This window comes from Ranitomeya variabilis, chromosome 8 (assembly GCF_051348905.1).
Source record: "Ranitomeya variabilis isolate aRanVar5 chromosome 8, aRanVar5.hap1, whole genome shotgun sequence".
NCBI lineage: Eukaryota > Metazoa > Chordata > Amphibia > Anura > Dendrobatidae > Ranitomeya > Ranitomeya variabilis.
Genome location: NC_135239.1, coordinates 63939292 through 63957304, shown reverse-complemented (window position 1 = coordinate 63957304; position 18013 = coordinate 63939292). Strand labels below are relative to the sequence as shown.

The following is an 18013-nucleotide window of genomic DNA, read 5'->3' as shown; positions in this document are numbered from 1 at the left end:
AGAGATTTACAAGCTTACCACCTAGATGCTAGGTACCGCTGACCTGGACGCTGGACTGGAGTCCCGCAAATCAATCCTCTCATCTCTACTAAATAGTTTTAATTCAATCACAATTAGGGCTAAACTCACACACAGTTGGATGCACACCTAGCTTACAGACATTGTTGGCTAGCACATAAATGTTTTCTCGTTGACACACGTCTTCAGGGATTCTACGCCATAGACTCTGTAGTGTGTATTGGATTCCCTTAAAACCCTACATGCTAACTACACACTGGTTATCCTATGAACTTTTTATACTCCTATGCAATATAGGTGCTGACAATGTCAAGGATGATGGCATATATTCCAGATATGTATTTTGGTTCCCTGCAAATGGCAGATACGCACTAAAAATTCTAGCCACGTGGACAAATGTTACCTCACTGGTGCCGGTAATGAAGAACCGAGCTATGTATGTTCCGGGATATATTGAAAATGGTGAGCTTAGATTACTACGAAAATTGTTGTCCTCAAGGAAATTGAACTAAATGCAGTACATACTATACTATATCATGATATTGCAAGTAGTTACTTGTTTTGCTTTTTTTTTGCATACCCAAGAGATATACATTTCAGGTTATTCCTTTTCTTTTCCAGAAATTCTGTAAAAAAGTAAAATGTTGTAATTTGATATGTTTCATTGGCATCTATTCTACTTTTCCTTGTAACATTTTAGATAGACCGCCATATGTTCTATATTTGATTATTTGTGTTTATTGCAGGCACCATCAATATGAATCCTCCTAAACCCCTAATCAATACTAAAGTGCTAAGTTCCCATGAAGCATTCAGCCGAATCCTCTTCCTTGGAAGTTTTAAAGTGACTAATGTCTTCGACCACACAGTGAATAAGGATATTTTTCCTCCATGTAAAATAATTGACCTTGAAGCAAAAGAAGAAAATGACTATGTTGTCTTATCTTGGACGGCACCAGGAGACAACTATGACCAGGGATCTGGTAGGTTTTTCGTGATATGTCACATTTATATGAAATTTTTACTATATAACACTATATTAAATTATTCTTTCATTGTGGTTTGTCCTGGTGAAGAAGTAAGTCACTTTGAAATGCGTTAACAAGTAAACCGCACCTCTTTAATTACCACCTCCTGCTCTTTACTGGACTACTGGCAGGGCATATTTTAACCCACTGCTCCCAAGAATGGAGCTCTAAGGAGGGCAATTTGAATGGATCGTTCCTTGGCCTGGTTGGCTATTCTCACAACTGCTCCTTTATCTGGAATGCACCAGCAGAAGAAATATACTCTAGTCAGGGAATGGAGTATATTTCTGTTTTAATTTACACCACTCCTGTGATGTAAATGATGATGATTTTTTGGGTGCACCTAGCCACCTTTGTCCCAGTGGAGCTGGCCAGAATTGTCATAAACACGCCAAATGTGGCAACATTTTGATTTGAAGAAACAACAACAGTTTGATTTGAAGAAATTTTAAACAATAAATCTAAAAAATGGTTGATGAATTGATGTTTCTTCCATTTGGAAACATTGTGAACACTGCAGCCAATTAGTGGCCTCTGACTGGTTGCCAGTTGTAGATGTTTAATTCCTAGGAGCTGACCTACAGGTTGTGGACTGCATCAGCTAAATATTGAATGGTGTTATTGTATTTAAATCAATCTGATAATAAAAAGTTTTAGTTTATGTGCACACGTCAGGATTTCTTGCAGAAATTTTCCTGACAAAAACCGGACATTTCTGCCAGAAATCCGCATGCGTTTTTTTTCATGCGTTTTTGACACGTTTTTGACTTTTTTTGTGCGTTTTTTTTTTCAAATGCATAGAATTGCGGGAAAAAAGGGTATGTGCACACGTTCAGGTTTTTTCGTGTTTTTTTTCGCATTTTTTCGCGATAAAAACGCTATAAAAACTCATTAAAAACGCATACATTATGCATCCTATCATTTAGAATGCATTCTGCATGTTTTGTGCACATGGTGCATTTTTTTCCGTGAAAAAAAACGCATCGCGGTAAAAAAAGCAGCATGTTCATTAATTTTGTGGATTTTCCGCGTTTTTCACGCAATTCTATGCATTTGGAAAAAAAAAACGCACAAAAAACGCGTCAAAAACGCATGAAAATTTCTGCAAGAAATCCTGACGTGTGCACATACCCTAACGCGGAAAATCCGCAAAATTAATGAACATGCTGCTTTTTTTTACCGCGATGCTTTTTTTTTAGGGGAAAAAATGCACCATGTGCACAAAACATGTAGAATGCATTCTAAATGATAGGATGCATAATGAATGCATTTCTAATGAGTTTATATAGCGTTTTTATCGCGAAAAAACGCAAAAAAACCTGAACGTGTGCACATACCCTTAAATACAAAGGTTAGGTGTTGCAGGAAGGAACTATATATAGTTAAATAGTCAAATAACCATAAGGTGCGGTTGCATCAAAAAGTGCAAGTGCTTAAAGTTATAAAGTCACTATAGAGATTCTAAAAAGATAAACAGCAAACCCTTATAATATGGCACTGGTAATGAATAAAACCATCTTAAAGCAGATGAAAATGACACATATGATATATAAATATTAGTGATGAGCGAATATACTCATTATCATTACTCGAGATTTTCCGAGCACGCTCGGGGGTCCTCTGAGTATTTTTTAATGCTCAGAGATTTAGTTTTTATTGCTGCAGCTGAATGATTTACATCTGTTAGCCAGCATAAGTACATGTGGGGATTCCTTAGCAACCATGGGACCCCCACATGTACTTATGCTGGCTAACAGATATAAATCATTCAGCTGCTGCGATAAAAACTAAATTTCCGAGCACTAAAATGAGCACTAAAAAATACTCGGAGGACACCCGAGCATGCTAGAGAAATCTCGAGTAACGAGTATATTCGCTCATCACTAATAAATATCAAAAAACTGATCGGCACATGCAAACAAACAGACAAGTGTGAACTGGTGCAAGTTAAGAGAACCACTCTATATAGTGAACAAATTGAAGCTGCACTCTGAAACGCTATAATATGTAAATATTGAATATATGAAATTGGCTCTGCATTTCTGCTGTAGAAAACATGTTAAAAAATGAATATACTTAGCGCACAAATTGGGCAATTCGTGTAAGCCCAACATCCAGTGACAAAGTATAGCCCATTGTGGAGACCCTGAACCTAAAGTGAAGCCTCTTCTGGGCTAAAAGCCTACAGTTATATGGGCAGGTAGGATCAAGCTCAATTTAAAAATGCCTTAAGCTTATGGGAGGAGTGTTCGGTCAGAAGGTGTGTACTATAAATATAAAAAAAAATGATTGTCACTTCCAAATAGAAAAAGACAAGTGTGAACAGGTGCAAGCTAAGGCCGGAGACACACTGGTGCGAGATACGGCCGAGTCTCGCTGGTTAAAAGCAAGCTGTGGCACCGGCACTCCGGAGCGGAGCGTGCGGCTCCATGTATTGCTATGCAGCTGCACGCTCCGCTCTGGAGTGCCGGTGCCACAGCTTGCTTTTAACCAGCGAGACTCAGCCGTATCTCGCACCAGTGTGTCTCCGGCCTAAGAGAGCCACTCTATATAGCTAACAAATTAACCCCTTCACGATATGTGCCATACATGTACTGCACATGTCCTGTCTCTCCCTTTGATGTGGGTCTGATGCTGATCCCACATCTTTCCTGGCACATGTCAGCTGTTTTGAACAGCTGACACGTGCCCCTAACATCCACAGGTGGAATCACGATCCACCCATGACTGTTAACCTGTTAAATGCCACTGTCAATCTCTGACAGCGGCATTTAATGTGATCGCACCAGAAGTGCGTTACTAATCCTGCCCATCAGTGCCCGTGTCACATGACCGCGGGTCACCGATGGGTTGGCATGACAACCCGGGGTCTGCAGCAGACCCCAGTGGTTGTCGTTGTCAGATTGTTCATAGCAAGTGAGCATTTCTGCTACACACAGGTGATCTGATCATCACCTGTGCGTTGCAGAGACGATCGGATTATCGCAGCTTCGAGTGTCCCATGGAGACTATTGAAGCAAGTGAAAAGAAAAAAATGTTTTTAAAAATATAAAAAAATAAAAAATATACAAAAGTTCAAATCACCCCCTATTAGTCCCATTCAAAATAATACAATTTGAAAAAAATAAAAAATACACATATTTGGTATCGCAGGGTTCAGAATCACCCGATCTATCAAGATATAAAAAGAATTTATCCGATCGGTAAACAGCATAGCGAAAAAAAAGTAAAAAACGCCAGAATTAAATTTTTTTGGTCGTCGCAACATTACATTAAAATGCAATAACGGGTGATCAAAAGATCGTATCCATACCAATATGGTATCAATAAAAACATTTCCTTGGCACACAAAATCATAAGCCCTCATCCAGCCCCAGATCATAGAGACATTCCGGGTCTCAGAAAATTACCAATTTTTTTTTTTAACAAACTTTGGATTTGTTTTTTACCACTTACCATATATACTTGAGTATAAGCCGAGATTTTTAGCCCAAATTTTGGGGCTGAAAGTGCCCCTCTCGGCTTATACTCAAGTCACGGTCGGCGGCAGGGTCGGCGGGTGAGGGGGAGAGGGTGCTGAGGCATACTTACCTGCTTCCGGGGCTCCTGGCGCTATCTGTTGTGAATTCCGCTCTTGGGCTCCCTCCGGTGGTTGTAAGTGGCACTTTTGTGAATTCTGCTCTTGGGCTCCCTCCGGTGGTTTTAAGTGGTACGGCTGCTTCTTGGATTTAGCAGCCGTTCCACTGCTTCCACTGATTGTCTTTCTGGCTCGGCTATTTAACCTGGTTCTATCCTTCAGCCTGTGCCAGTTGTCGATGGTTCCTGCTTGGATTCACATCTCTGCTTGGATTTCCCTGATATTCTGACCAGTTCAGCAAAGATAAGTCCTTGCTTGTTCTTTTGCAGTCCACTTTTTGTGGACTTAATCGTTCTGCACTTTCTATGTTTTTTCTTGTCCAGCTTGCCAGTATGGATTTATTCAGTTAAGCTGGAAGCTCTGGGAAGCAGATTTACCCTCCACACCTTTAGTCAGGTGTGGAGATTTTTGTAAACTCTGTGGAGGATTTTTCTAGTTTTTAATACTGACCGCACAGTATTCTGTCCTGTTCTATCTATCTAGCTAGACTGGCCTCCTTTGCTACATCCTGGTTTCATTCTGTGTATGTCATTTCCCTCTCCACTCACAGTCAATATTTGTGGGGGTCTGCCTATCCTTTGGGAATTTTCTCTGAGGCAAGATAGCTTTCCAGTTTCTATCTTTAGGGGTAGTTAGTCCTCCGGCTGTGACGAGGTGTCTAGGGAGTGACAGGAACATCCCACGGCTAACTTCTAGTGTTGTGCTAAGCTCAGTAACTGAGGTCAGTACAGGTACCACCTCCTCCAGAGCACGTTCCATGTTGCTCCTAAACCACCAGATCATAACAGCTATCCCTGCAGTCCCATGGTCTCCGGGTGCCGCAGCTCTTCCCCTTTTCAGCGGTCACATGGGACCGCTCATTAGAGAAATGAATATGGACTCCACTCCCATAGGGGCGGAGCCGCATATTCATTCCTCTAATGAGCGGTAACGGTGACCGCTGACAGAGGAAGAGGCTGCGGCACCGAAGACCAGCTGTCCGGGGGAAGGAGCGGGATGCCGGGAGCAGGTAAGTATCTCATAGTCACCTGTCCGCGTTCCACACGCCTGGCGCCGCTCTGTCTTCCCGGCGTCTCTCCGCACTGACTGTGCAGGTCAGAGGGCGCGATGACGCATATAGTGTGCGCGCCGCCCTCTGCCTGATCAGTCAGACTCAGTGCAGAGAGACGCCGGGACGGGACGCTGAGGAGCTGCAAGCAAGAGAGGTGAGTATGTCATTTTTTTTTTTTATTGCAGCAGCAATGGCACAGCTTTCTATGGTACATCTATGGGGCAATAATGAACGGTGCAGAGCACTATATGGCACAGCTATGGGGCAATAATGAACGGTGCAGAGCACTATATGGCACAGCTATGGGGCAATAATGAACGGTGCAGAGCACTATATGGCACAGTTTTCTATGGCACAGCTATGGGGCCATAATGAACGGCATGGAGCATCTATTTTTATTTTTGAAATTCACCGGTAGCTGCTGCATTTTCCACCCTAGGCTTATACTCGAGTCAATAAGTTTTCCCAGTTTTTTGTGGCAAAATTAGGGGGGTCGGCTTATACTCGAGTATATACGGTAAATAAAAAAGAACCTAGACATATTTGGTATCTACGAATTCCTAATGACCTGGAGAATCATAATGGCAGGTCAGTTTTAGCATTTGGTGAATAAGGTATACAAATAAGAAAAACAGTTGTGGAATTGTAAGTTTTTTTGGGATTTTTTTTCCTGTTTTCTAGTACAGGATATGGTAAATCCAATGGTGTTGTTCAAAAGTATAACTCGTCCCACAAAAAAAGCCCTCAAAAAAAAAGTTATGGTTCTGGGAAGAAGGGGATTGGAAAACAGAAACACAAAAACAAAAAAGGGCTGCGGTGTGAAGGGGTTAAAGGTGCACTGTGTAACGCTATAATATGTAAACATTGATTATATATCGTATTATAGCATTTCACAGTTTTAATTTGTTAGTTATATAGAGTGGCTCTCTTTGCTTGCCCCCATTCACACTTGTCTCTGTTTGGAAGTAGCGGTCAGTTTTTTTGATATTTATAGGACTGCTAGAGCACCATAGTCCCTTCAATCAGTTGATTGTCCTGCGTGCTTGGAAGATAAAAAATAATAATAAAAAAATAGGATGAAACATCACGTAGACTCTACATCATGTTGTAACTTTCTAGCGTTTAATAAATCAATATTATAACCACCCATTTTATTTTACCCTTTTAGTGTCTAGTTATGACATCCGTATGAGCAGTGACCCATTAGAATTACTACAACATTTTTCCAGAACCGTGTTCATCAATGCGTCGTCTCTACAACCGAAGATTGCCGGCAGCAAAGAAACCTTCTCTTTCAGACATGATAACGCGACTGCTCATAGCGGCACCATCAGTTACATTGCAATCCGCTCTACAGATAAAGCATCACAACAATCAGAAATCTCAAATCTGGTTCATGTGACCATACAAGCGCTCCACGAAGAAGACATAAACGTTGACTACTCATCAGCTATTACGACGTCTAATGCAATAACTGTCATTATTATTACTCTATCTGTTCTTACCCTATGTCTTATATTAGGCCTTGGCCTGTACCGCTGGAGAAAACGGGCCTCCAGTAAATCATCGAGCCATACAAATAGTATTGAGTTACAAGAAAAGAACGGCTCATTGGAGGAAGCTCAAACTAATCTTAAAGGCCAAGATAAAACATTGTCTTTGGATGAGATTTCTGAGGATGATATTAAGGAACAAACTGTAATAATTGTTCTAGAGGAAAGAACAGATGTATAACTAAAGCTTTGTCACATAGGTGACTGAAGTGTTACATACTAGGAAAATTGAGTTAAGGGATAATTAAATTATTGCAAACCACAGATACCCCTTCATTGTAAAGTGTAACATAGCTCCTTGTGTTCAGTAGGTTCCTTATTTCTGAGCTGGGTTGTGTCTTCCTACAAGCATGGTGGCAGCAAAATCATACTGTGGTTGGTACGTGGAAGACTTTGTCAGATGAATGCAAAGTAGTTGTGAAGGAATATCTACTGCGGTCTACAAGAAAACTGCTGCTACAAAAGACATAACCCAAACATTAAGTCAATGCTTCAGAAGAATGGATTAAAAATAAAAAGATGTCATACATTATATAAAGTGGTTATGTGGAAAAATTACGTTATTGCAAAAAACTGATACCCCTTGACCTTGAAGTGTGAAACGTCTCTATGTATGTTCATACATCGGAATTGGATTGTGTCTTGCCTAAAATCATGGTAGCAGTAGCATCATACGGTGGTTGGTAGATACAAGACTTTGTCCAATAAACGCAATGTAATTCTGGATGAAAACCTGCTGCAGTCTACAAGAGAACTGATACTGTAGAAAAGACATAAAGAAACCCAAACATGAAGTTTAGGGTATGGGCACATGACGTCTTTTTCTGCTCAGGAACCTGCTTGAAAAAGCTCTTTACAAATAGTAAAAAGAATGAATCTATGCATTAAAATGTTGAAATGACTTGCTATGTAAATGTTCAGTCTTATGAGCTTCTTTAACCACTTAATGCTTAAAAAACTGTGAAACGGCTAAAAGTCGTTAGAGGTTCATTCTTCAAGTGACTTTCATTTGGAAGCTGCTCCCTACTTTATACAGTGGCATGTAAAAGTTTGGGCACCCCTGGTCAATATTACGGTTATTGTGCACCCCTTTAAGATATCTAGACCCTAGGCCCCTTTCACACATCTGTATAAAACTAGTACAAAAAAAAAACCGTACCAGTGTCATCAGTGTTTTGGATCAGTGTGCCATCAGTGTGTCATCAGTATTTTGGATCAGTATGCCATCCATGTATCATCGGTGTTTTGGATCAGTGTGCCATCCATGTGTCATCAGTGTTTTTATCAGTGTGCCATCCATGTGTCATCAGTGTTTTTATCAGTGTGCCATCCATGTGTCATCAGTGTTTTGGATACCAATAGAAACCAAGGAAAGACCTGCCCACAGGCCGCCCTGAAGCACAAACAGTCTGTCTCACTCTCTGTCTGTCATGATTAATTTTTGGATTTGTGGCAGCTCTGGTTCTGCTATAATTTAAATGTAGCTTTTTTTCTTTTGGGGCTTGCAAGGGTTAATGTCACTTTCCTTGCTGGTAGCTGCATTGTTACTGGTCAGCTGATATGGGTGGTGACCACTCCCACCAGCCTTTTAAGAGTCACATGATCCATCAGCTGACTGTTGGTGATAGTTTTCTTTGCAGACCAGCCTAGTAGTGATGGGCAGTCAGGCTCTTTTTGGTGATCCGGCTCTCATGGCTCCTCTCACCAAAAAGAGCCGGCTCTTTCGGCTCGTGAACCGACTCTTTTTGGATCGTATTAGATCCCTATTGAGTACCTGTTCATGCGTCCGAAACTCCGCCCACCTACCGCAGAAACTCCGCCCACTTCTTAGAGAGCCAATTAAATTGAAGAGTGGGCGGTGTTTTGCTCAGGTGGGCGGAGTTACGCCCCTCCAAGTCCGGGATTTTACGCCCAGTGAGAGCCATTCAGGGATTTTAGTGGCTCTCACTGGTGTGCCGGCTCCCATCGTTCACAGCAGGGAGCCGGCTCTTTGTGTCGGCTCGTTCTTTAACGACACATCACTACAGCCTAGGAGTTTGGAGCTTCCTGGTGTCAGTGGTATAGCTGCTGCTGCTGCTGGAGGGTTTGTGGATCTCTGGAGTCTTATCTTCTGCTGTCTGGAGCTTGGCAGCAGAGCAAGTTGTTGAGTATAATTTCCCTTTACTATGTCTGTGTCGTGTTTGTCACTTCCCCTGTGTTATTGCCATCTGCAGTGGTGAGGCTAGTGATGGTGATGAGTGAGTGTACTTGTTGCTCGGGTGGTCTCCGAGTATCTGTTAGTGTTGGGAGTTTTAGTTTTAGTCGCTGCAGCTGCTTGATTTGCAACTGTTAGCCAGCTTGATTACATGTGGGGATTCCCTAGCAACCAGGCAACCGCCACATATACTCAGGCTGGCTGGCAGCCGTAAATCATGCAGCTGCGTCAACAAAAACTAAATCTCCGAGCAGTCACAAATACTCAGAGACCACCTGAGCGTGCTTGGGAAAACCCGAACAACGAATAGATTTGCTCATCACTAGCTAGCGACCTTGCCAGCCAGTGCACTAGCCAGGGTAAATTTAGGTGACAATCAGGGACCAGGCACATGACGGCGGCAGAGGGAAGGACCCGCATAGGGTGCTAGGGGAGTTTAGGGACAGGCACAGGTTGGAGTCAGGAGGTGCCCCATCCCTCACTGCCTACTCTTAGGGCCTTCATCTCCCCATTCCATCCCTTTGCTGATATATGTTGTGTCGTCCACTGAACTTACCTGTTTCGGTCGTGACACTGTCTCTATGATGATGAACATGTTGGTGCTTCAGGGTGGCCTGTGAGCAGGTCTTTCCTTGGTTTCTCTGGCTTAGAGGAGGAAGGTAAGACTCTGCAACAGTCCTGCCCCGGAGCATGGACATATCATTAACTGAAAACTTCTAGCACTGATTACACAAGAACCACAAGACGGATTTGTTCAGGTATCATTTTAATCAGCGTAACAGCGCCAGCCTGACAATGCCTGTAGTTTACTTAGCAAGATCCTGCTTTAAACAATAATATTTAGGATATATTGGACAACTGTCTGAAAAGGAATATGTATTGTAAATTCCCAACATCCCAACACCTCTGTCCGGCAGAGAAGAATGACACATTGTGAAGTCATCTCTATGAAACATACTAATACATTGTAACTACAGTATACACAAGACTGAGAGCTTTCCATTGTACGCATGACATCTAATGGTGAAATAAAAGTATTACACCTCCAACCACCTCTCATATTCTCACACAGCTTTCCTCATCACTCTGCATGCTAAATTCTTAAAGACAGCCTGTCTGTCACTAATATTTTTCCAAATGTAAACTAAAACCACCTGTATTGATGCCTCGAATACAGAAGTCTAGCACCCTGAATAAAAGTCCCCAACCCCCTCTGCACATCCCAAAAATATTGGGCGTAGCTAGGCTTGCTTCAGAGCCTCCTCTATCCTCGCAATCTCCGTCCTCCTTCCGTTTAGATGACACGTCTTAGGTCATCCACACTTGGTCATCCAGTCTGCTCCTGGGCACTTCCCTCTGACCAGCTGAGGACAGAGCAAGGACCTATAATGAGCATGTGGGGCAACTGTGTGGATGACATAAGACATCCACAAGAAGCAGGGCAGGAGGACGGTGACTGTGAGGATAGAGGGGATAGAGACTAGCGACGCCCATTGGACTGGACCGCTCTGTAAGGGGGGATTATAAAACGTAGTTTTGGGGATCTACAGAGGGGGTTGGGGACTTGTATACAACTTGCTCAACTGCTGTAAAAAAAGCATTAAAGGGGGTGGCCTTAGTTTATATTGGGAAAATCTGGTGACAGGTTCCCTTTAAAGAGTATAATCAATGTTGATATTAGCATAAGGCTATATATTCAAAGAGTACTGTATAGACCAGACATGGAAGCAATTAATAAATATGTATGTTAATTTTTCAAAGGACTCAGATAACTTCCCCAGAAACAAAATGCTAGTTCAGCATATATCACAGCAGCTACAAACCAAGCTATGTAGCTCCCACCAAATAGGTACAAAAGGAATGAAGATATATGTGAACCAGTAAGTTGGTATGTCATTTTAACAGGTATAATCATGTTTATCAGGAATAGTCTTCTCTTCTGGGTCTCGGAATTAGCTTCCTTTTCAGGTCTCTCAATTAAATGCAAGGGGATGACTTTTGCTTGAATGTTAGAGGCAATAATATTTGAACCCAAACTGGACAACTTGAATATTAAAGATAGTTAGGGCTCAGCCAAATGTCATTTTTTTCAGTGCTATGCTTTGATCCGTTCAAAAACACGAAGACATGTCTGATATTGATCTGAGTGTCTAATCAAACTTGGCAATGAAAACCTATGGGTCTCTGAAAAAAAAAAAATCAGACAGCACTCGGATCTAACAGATAGATGATCAAGAAACTTTTTTTTCTCATCAGTGAAAAAAAACCTGATGAAACTATGACCAAACTCTGATAAAAATCACTGACACAATTCAGTACGGTTTTCTTGTATGATAAAAAAAAACCTAATGTCTGAATGAGACCTTAGCTTATGAGCACCTGAGCCTGAGGATGATCCTGACCAAGGATCGAAAACACATTCATTCATTTATTCATGCATTCATTCATCCATTCATGCACTCATTCAGTCACTGTCTTTATTATTTTATTGTACCTTTTACCTCTGTTTTTATCCTGGTTTTAATTCTTACCAAAAATATAACTAACTTTAGCAACTTGCTGTTCTTGTTTTTCTTCTCTTGGCATACATATGTACACAGACACTTTGGTACCAAAGGGCGAGTATGTAGAAAGGTGCTTTGGTATAGCACAACTGAGTATGTGTGGTTTACCTGGTTTGTCTGGTGGATCACATTGACAGAGCGGCTGAGTTGATTTTTGACAGAAGGGTCATTGAAAAGAACAGCAACATGGTAGCATCATAAACGAACTACCTGAATATTCAGGCAGGGTGATGCTGCCTGAGCTGGCTTACAAAAGTCTTGTAATGTGATATCAGTTGCGTGCACAGGTTTACCATAATAGTCCAAAGTGCACTGAAGCAGATGGAACCGACCAGTGGAGAAGGAGACAGAGCACAGCACTACAGCTAGTACTGGTGAGTAGCATGCAGCAAATTACTACATAGAGTTATAGTCACTAATTACAATGGTCATTCATGAAAGACTACAATGAAACATCATCACAAAACTATCTTTGTCAGAGGACTACCCCCATTTCACAATCTGAATTCCCTGTGTCAAATACATTGTAAAGTATAGAAAGGTAATTAATGTATTAGTATATTGTGGAATGTAGACAAGGCTGGCTTACAGGGAGAAGGGCAGATATCCACCACTTTGAGGTTGTAGAGGTCTCCAAAACTAGAGAAAGAGAATTAGAGCAGCACAAAGAAAGAGTCTGGGTGCAGAGCCCCCCAGGCAAATACCAAACCTCAATTCTAAAAATCCAGACAAATTGGAGGCAGCACACCGTTTGTAGTAAAAAGGAGCTATTTAATCAGCCCAGAAGCGACGTTTCGGACCTAACAGGAACCTTTCTCAAGGTCTCCAAAACTAGCTCTCTCTGATAAAACTAGTCATTTTGTTTATGTACAGTATGTAGTATGTATATTAATCACCTTTGGTACCTCCAGCTCTCAGGGGTATTTCTTAATGGTTGATTTGCATTCATATACAACAAATAGCACGCACAGATGTAAGTTCTTGGCATCCTTTTAGATGGGACTCACAGACTCGGCTATCACCATAACTGTCAGATCCGCTAGTGGTGCATGTGAGTCATGGACCGACTGTGCCACAGGGCCGGATCTGCCTATTAAGGGGCGTAGCTAAGCGGCTACCGATGTTCGCTGGAGCTCCTGGGTTGCAGGTAGCCGCCAGATACCACTCCTAGGCAGTTGTTGGTACTGCAGTCCCATCAGTCAGGTTCACTGACACGGGGAGATGTGACCAAGGTAATTGACAAGCAGGTAACGGAGACTGACCATCTGTACGGACAACCTGAATATTGAAGATAGGTTCTTGTTCACACTCGTAGCTATCAGGAAACAGTTCTGGACTTGGCTGCACTAGGACCAAGGACAACGGACACAGGACTCGTCACACTCGTCACACAAGGAGACTGGACATAGGTATCGCAGATGTGGGAGGTGGAGCCGCATATTCATCACTGTAATGAGCGGCACCATGTGACCGCTCATACAGGACAAGCTGCGGCGCTGAGAGGACGCATCGAGGGAGCTGGGTGAGTATTTTATTTCCAGCAGGCGGGCGCACAGGGGGTGGGAGGGGGTTGGTTACAGGGTACTTTATTTCAACCTCAAAAAAAAAACAATGATTTTTCATTCCTTCTCTCCAGCGAACGCTGCTGGAGAGATGAATGGCGGCTTCAGCACCCAAAGCAGGGGACAGCGCTTACTGTAGAGCTGTCTCCTGCACGGTCCGTGTGGTACCCAGTTGGCACATGGGCGGCACAAGGCTGCCGCACGTGTGTCACACTGATGTGATGAGCTCACGGACACATGGACACGGATAACTCTGGTACCGATTTTTCCGGTACTTGAATTATCTGGACGTGTGAGACTGGCCTAAGATGAAGTAGAAAGCACCTTGTGTACCAGTCTCATATGTGTTTGTTTTAAGGATCAGATGTTATAGACTTAATAAGTGTGAAATAGACCCAATGTCGGGATGTGGACTGTTGTATCTTGTTCCTGCCCCTGAAGACAACAATCACAGACTAAATCAAATAGCATTTTTGAGGTGTACAGAGGGAGTCAAGAGGCAATGTAATCATTTGTGAAATGCATGACAGCAGCAGAAAAAGGTGGTGGCATTTGTTGGGATATTAAAAAAAAAAAACTTTTGAAAGGTTCCCTTTAAGCTGTATTTCAGGCAGTAAACCCAAAAAACATTATTTTTCTTTTTTTTGAGGGTCCCTGGGACTTGAACGCACATCCTCTATAACTGCAGACACCAGCTAAAGACACAAGCCACAAGCTCCAGTCACAGCAGTGAAAGAATTTTGTATACTTATGTAAGGATCTGGGCCAGGGCTGTAGTCATGGCCAAACACTCTGGAACATCAGTGCCCTGCCCTCTCCCCACAGAAACACATTCTCCATTTATCAGCATACCTGCACCTTCAGGTCCAGCTCCTTCAGTCTCCCTTTCCCTTTGTGGGAGATCCTCTCCAAATGAGTCAGGAGAAACTGAGACACAGTCCAAGTAAACTTCAACAATAACATCTTTACTGATTCCGTTACACAGCACATCCAAAGACTTCACATTCTTGACAACGGGTTTCACACAATAACACTTCTTTTCTTACCCTGCACTTCTCTCATGATCATAAAGAGTGGGCCCGGGTCAGACCGTCCCTGATGGTCCCACAGCATTTTCTCTATGCAGCTCTACTGTGGGAATGTTTCCATTGGTCTGTTTCGCCCCAGACCCGAGATCATTAATCACCGTCGTATAATGCCACTGAAAGAGAGTACTGCCCATCTGCTCTGCCGTCTGCCCTGGTACCACATTATTACTGTTTGTACTCACTGCCTTCATGGGGACCCTGAACCGATTCGCCCCAGTACTAAGGGTTTCTTCCCAGACCATGAGTTGCCACATTCTGAGTCTTCAACTGTTCTAACCCGCTGATTGTCCGTACTGTAGCTGTGGATGACTGAAGTACTATTCCTTTCACATTGCATGACTGCTGCCTCATCCTGGGCCTATTGCCCGTGTGGACGGTTCGGGCATCCCTAGCCCTCTGACTCTCTACAGGAAATGTCCCTAGCTTACCAAACAGCAGCCCCTCTTATCGTTAACTATTTACTGTCCTAGGCACCAGGTGAGAGCTATGTACAAGGTTGTCCCCATCTAGTGGCCAACGGGTGCACTACACTTTCCCTATAACAAATGCAACAAATAACACATATTTACAACACACGATAATACACTTAGGCCGGGATCACACATGCGAGAAACACGTCCGTGTCTCGCATGTGAAACCCAAGCTCTGGCGCCGGCACTGTGGAGTGGAGCGTGCGGCTGCATAGGAACACATGGAGCTGCACGCTCCGCTCCCAAGTGCCGGGGCCAGAGCTTGGTTTTCACATGCGAGGTACGGACGTGTTTCTCGCATGTGTGATCCCGGCCTAAGAGTGTAGCAGTACCATGAAAGTAGGCAGTAATACATGTACCCATGTAGCAATACCAATATACATAATGAAAAATATATATACCAGACAGCATCAGGACCTGTTAAGGAGGAAAAGCGGAAGAAAGCATAATCCTTCACTCCCTTACACTTAAAGCTGCAGTGCAGCCCCTGACTCCATAGACAGATTATACTGGTACACAGAGCTACATCTGAAGATACAAGTACCCTTCTATGTCCCTGTATTCTAGAGGGAAAATAAACATTTTTTCCTGTAAAACTACAAAAAAAAACGAATGCGCTTTTAAAAAAATTAAAATAAATAAACATCACAAATCAGCAAATATCATACATAATTTGTATGCCTGTAATCATATAAATTTAATTTTAAATTTTTTTCTGTTCTAACTTTATTTTGTATATTTAATAAAAAAATGTAATTGATTTTTCATGATAAAGTTTGCTGTACTATTTTCTGGCCACCTTTTTCAGTGTAAGGAAGTTTAGTGATACAGAAGAGATTTTGATACTATATAGTCTAGCACATGATAATTTTGGATCACCCCCTTTTTGCTTTAATGATACTAATTATGTGTACTTTTTTGTTTAGTTTTATTTTATCACAAATGCTGCATTTTGTGTGGCGAAATAGATGTTCGTGATTTGTGTGCGCTTTTTTTTTTTACATATTTTATTATACTTTTTAACTTAGCCCCACTGTGAGACATGTGGAAATTTTATTTTGATCACTGCTCTTATACACTGCAGTACTCATGTACTGCAGTGCATGAGATCAGTAAGGTCTTGTGCCCGTGATCAGGATTTGCTGCTGGTTTGACACTGTATTTTTATACAAAAATCCCACAGCGGTCAGATGTTACAGCATAATGGGTGTGATTTTGTAGATTGTGAGCCCTCGCGGGCAGGGTCCTCTCTCCTCCTGTACCAGTTGCGACTTGTATTGTTCAAGATTATTGTACCTGTTTTTACTATGTATACCCCTCCTCACATGTAAAGCGCCATGGAATAAATGGCGCTATAATAATAAATAATAATAATTATTATTATTTCAATAAATCCCATGTTCACTATTCGTGCACCTACACCTGCGGATCACTCTCAGAAACTGACATGCGCCACCTTTATCAAGACCTCAGCATGTCAATTTCTATTGCGGACACTCTAGTCTCCGCAACAGAAATTTCACCAATAGAATCTATTGAATGTGGTAAGTCTGCATTGCTCAGTGAAATTTTTTATCAGATTGCACTCGTCTAATTTATACGCAAGTGTGACAGAACACTGAGGAGTAAAAAGGTGCTTGGAAGTCTGGATGACCTTCTTGACAATCACCCAGACTTAGGTGGCTTGGTTGCTTAATGGCAAATTGAGCAATCCTCGAGAAAATGTCCAGTACGATCACAGTAGAGGTAGAGTCCGAGATCACGCCAATGTCTCCTCTCAAAGATCCAAGAGCTGGTGCTCCAGACTCCATCTGTGCTGCCTCAGGTAAGTGGACAGATTCAGGGGGAATGACCGAGACCACTGTTTCTCATTATGCCTCACTTCTCACTTACTAGTCAGCTATTTCTCTGCAAGTAGCTCACATACAGTGGGGCAAAAAAGTATTTAGTCAGTCAGCAATAGTGCAAGTTCCACCACTTAAAAAGATGAGAGGCGTCTGTAATTTACATCATAGGTAGACCTCAACTATGGGAGACAAACTGAGAAAAAAAAATCCAGAAAATCACATTGTCTGTTTTTTTTTATCATTTTATTTGCATATTATGGTGGAAAATAAGTATTTGGTCAGAAACAAACAATCAAGATTTCTGGCTCTCACAGACCTGTAACTTCTTCTTTAAGAGTCTCCTCTTTCCTCCACTCATTACCTGTAGTAATGGCACCTGTTTAAACTTGTTATCAGTATAAAAAGACACCTGTGCACACCCTCAAACAGTCTGACTCCAAACTCCACTATGGTGAAGACCAAAGAGCTGTCAAAGGACACCAGAAACAAAATTGTAGCCCTGCACCAGGCTGGGAAGACTGAATCTGCAATAGCCAACCAGCTTGGAGTGAAGAAATCAACAGTGGGAGCAATAATTAGAAAATGGAAGACATTCAAGACCACTGATAATCTCCCTCGATCTGGGGCTCCACGCAAAATCCCACCCCGTGGGGTCAGAATGATCACAAGAACGGTGAGCAAAAATCCCAGAACCACGCGGGGGGACCTAGTGAATGAACTGCAGAGAGCTGGGACCAATGTAACAAGGCCTACCATAAGTAACACACTACGCCACCATGGACTCAGATCCTGCAGTGCCAGACGTGTCCCACTGCTTAAGCCAGTACATGTCCGGGCCCGTCTGAAGTTTGCTAGAGAGCATTTGGATGATCCAGAGGAGTTTTGGGAGAATGTCCTATGGTCTGATGAAACCAAACTGGAACTGTTTGGTAGAAACACAACTTGTCGTGTTTGGAGGAAAAAGAATACTGAGTTGCATCCATCAAACACCATACCTACTG

The 18013-nt window shown here is 42.4% G+C and overlaps 1 protein-coding gene across 1 annotated transcript in view; it reads left to right on the top strand.

The window, feature by feature from the left end:
• Positions 1 to 7739, top strand: part of LOC143788690 (calcium-activated chloride channel regulator 3A-1-like) — a 42575-nt gene extending 34836 nt beyond the window's left edge. The window contains exons 12-14 of the mRNA XM_077278510.1: positions 316 to 480; positions 765 to 1001; positions 6903 to 7739. Of these exons, the coding sequence (XP_077134625.1) occupies positions 316 to 480; positions 765 to 1001; positions 6903 to 7468 (968 nt within the window). The 3' untranslated portion in view covers positions 7469 to 7739. The remainder of the gene's footprint in view (positions 1 to 315; positions 481 to 764; positions 1002 to 6902) is intronic.
• Positions 7740 to 18013: the final 10274 nt, after the last annotated feature.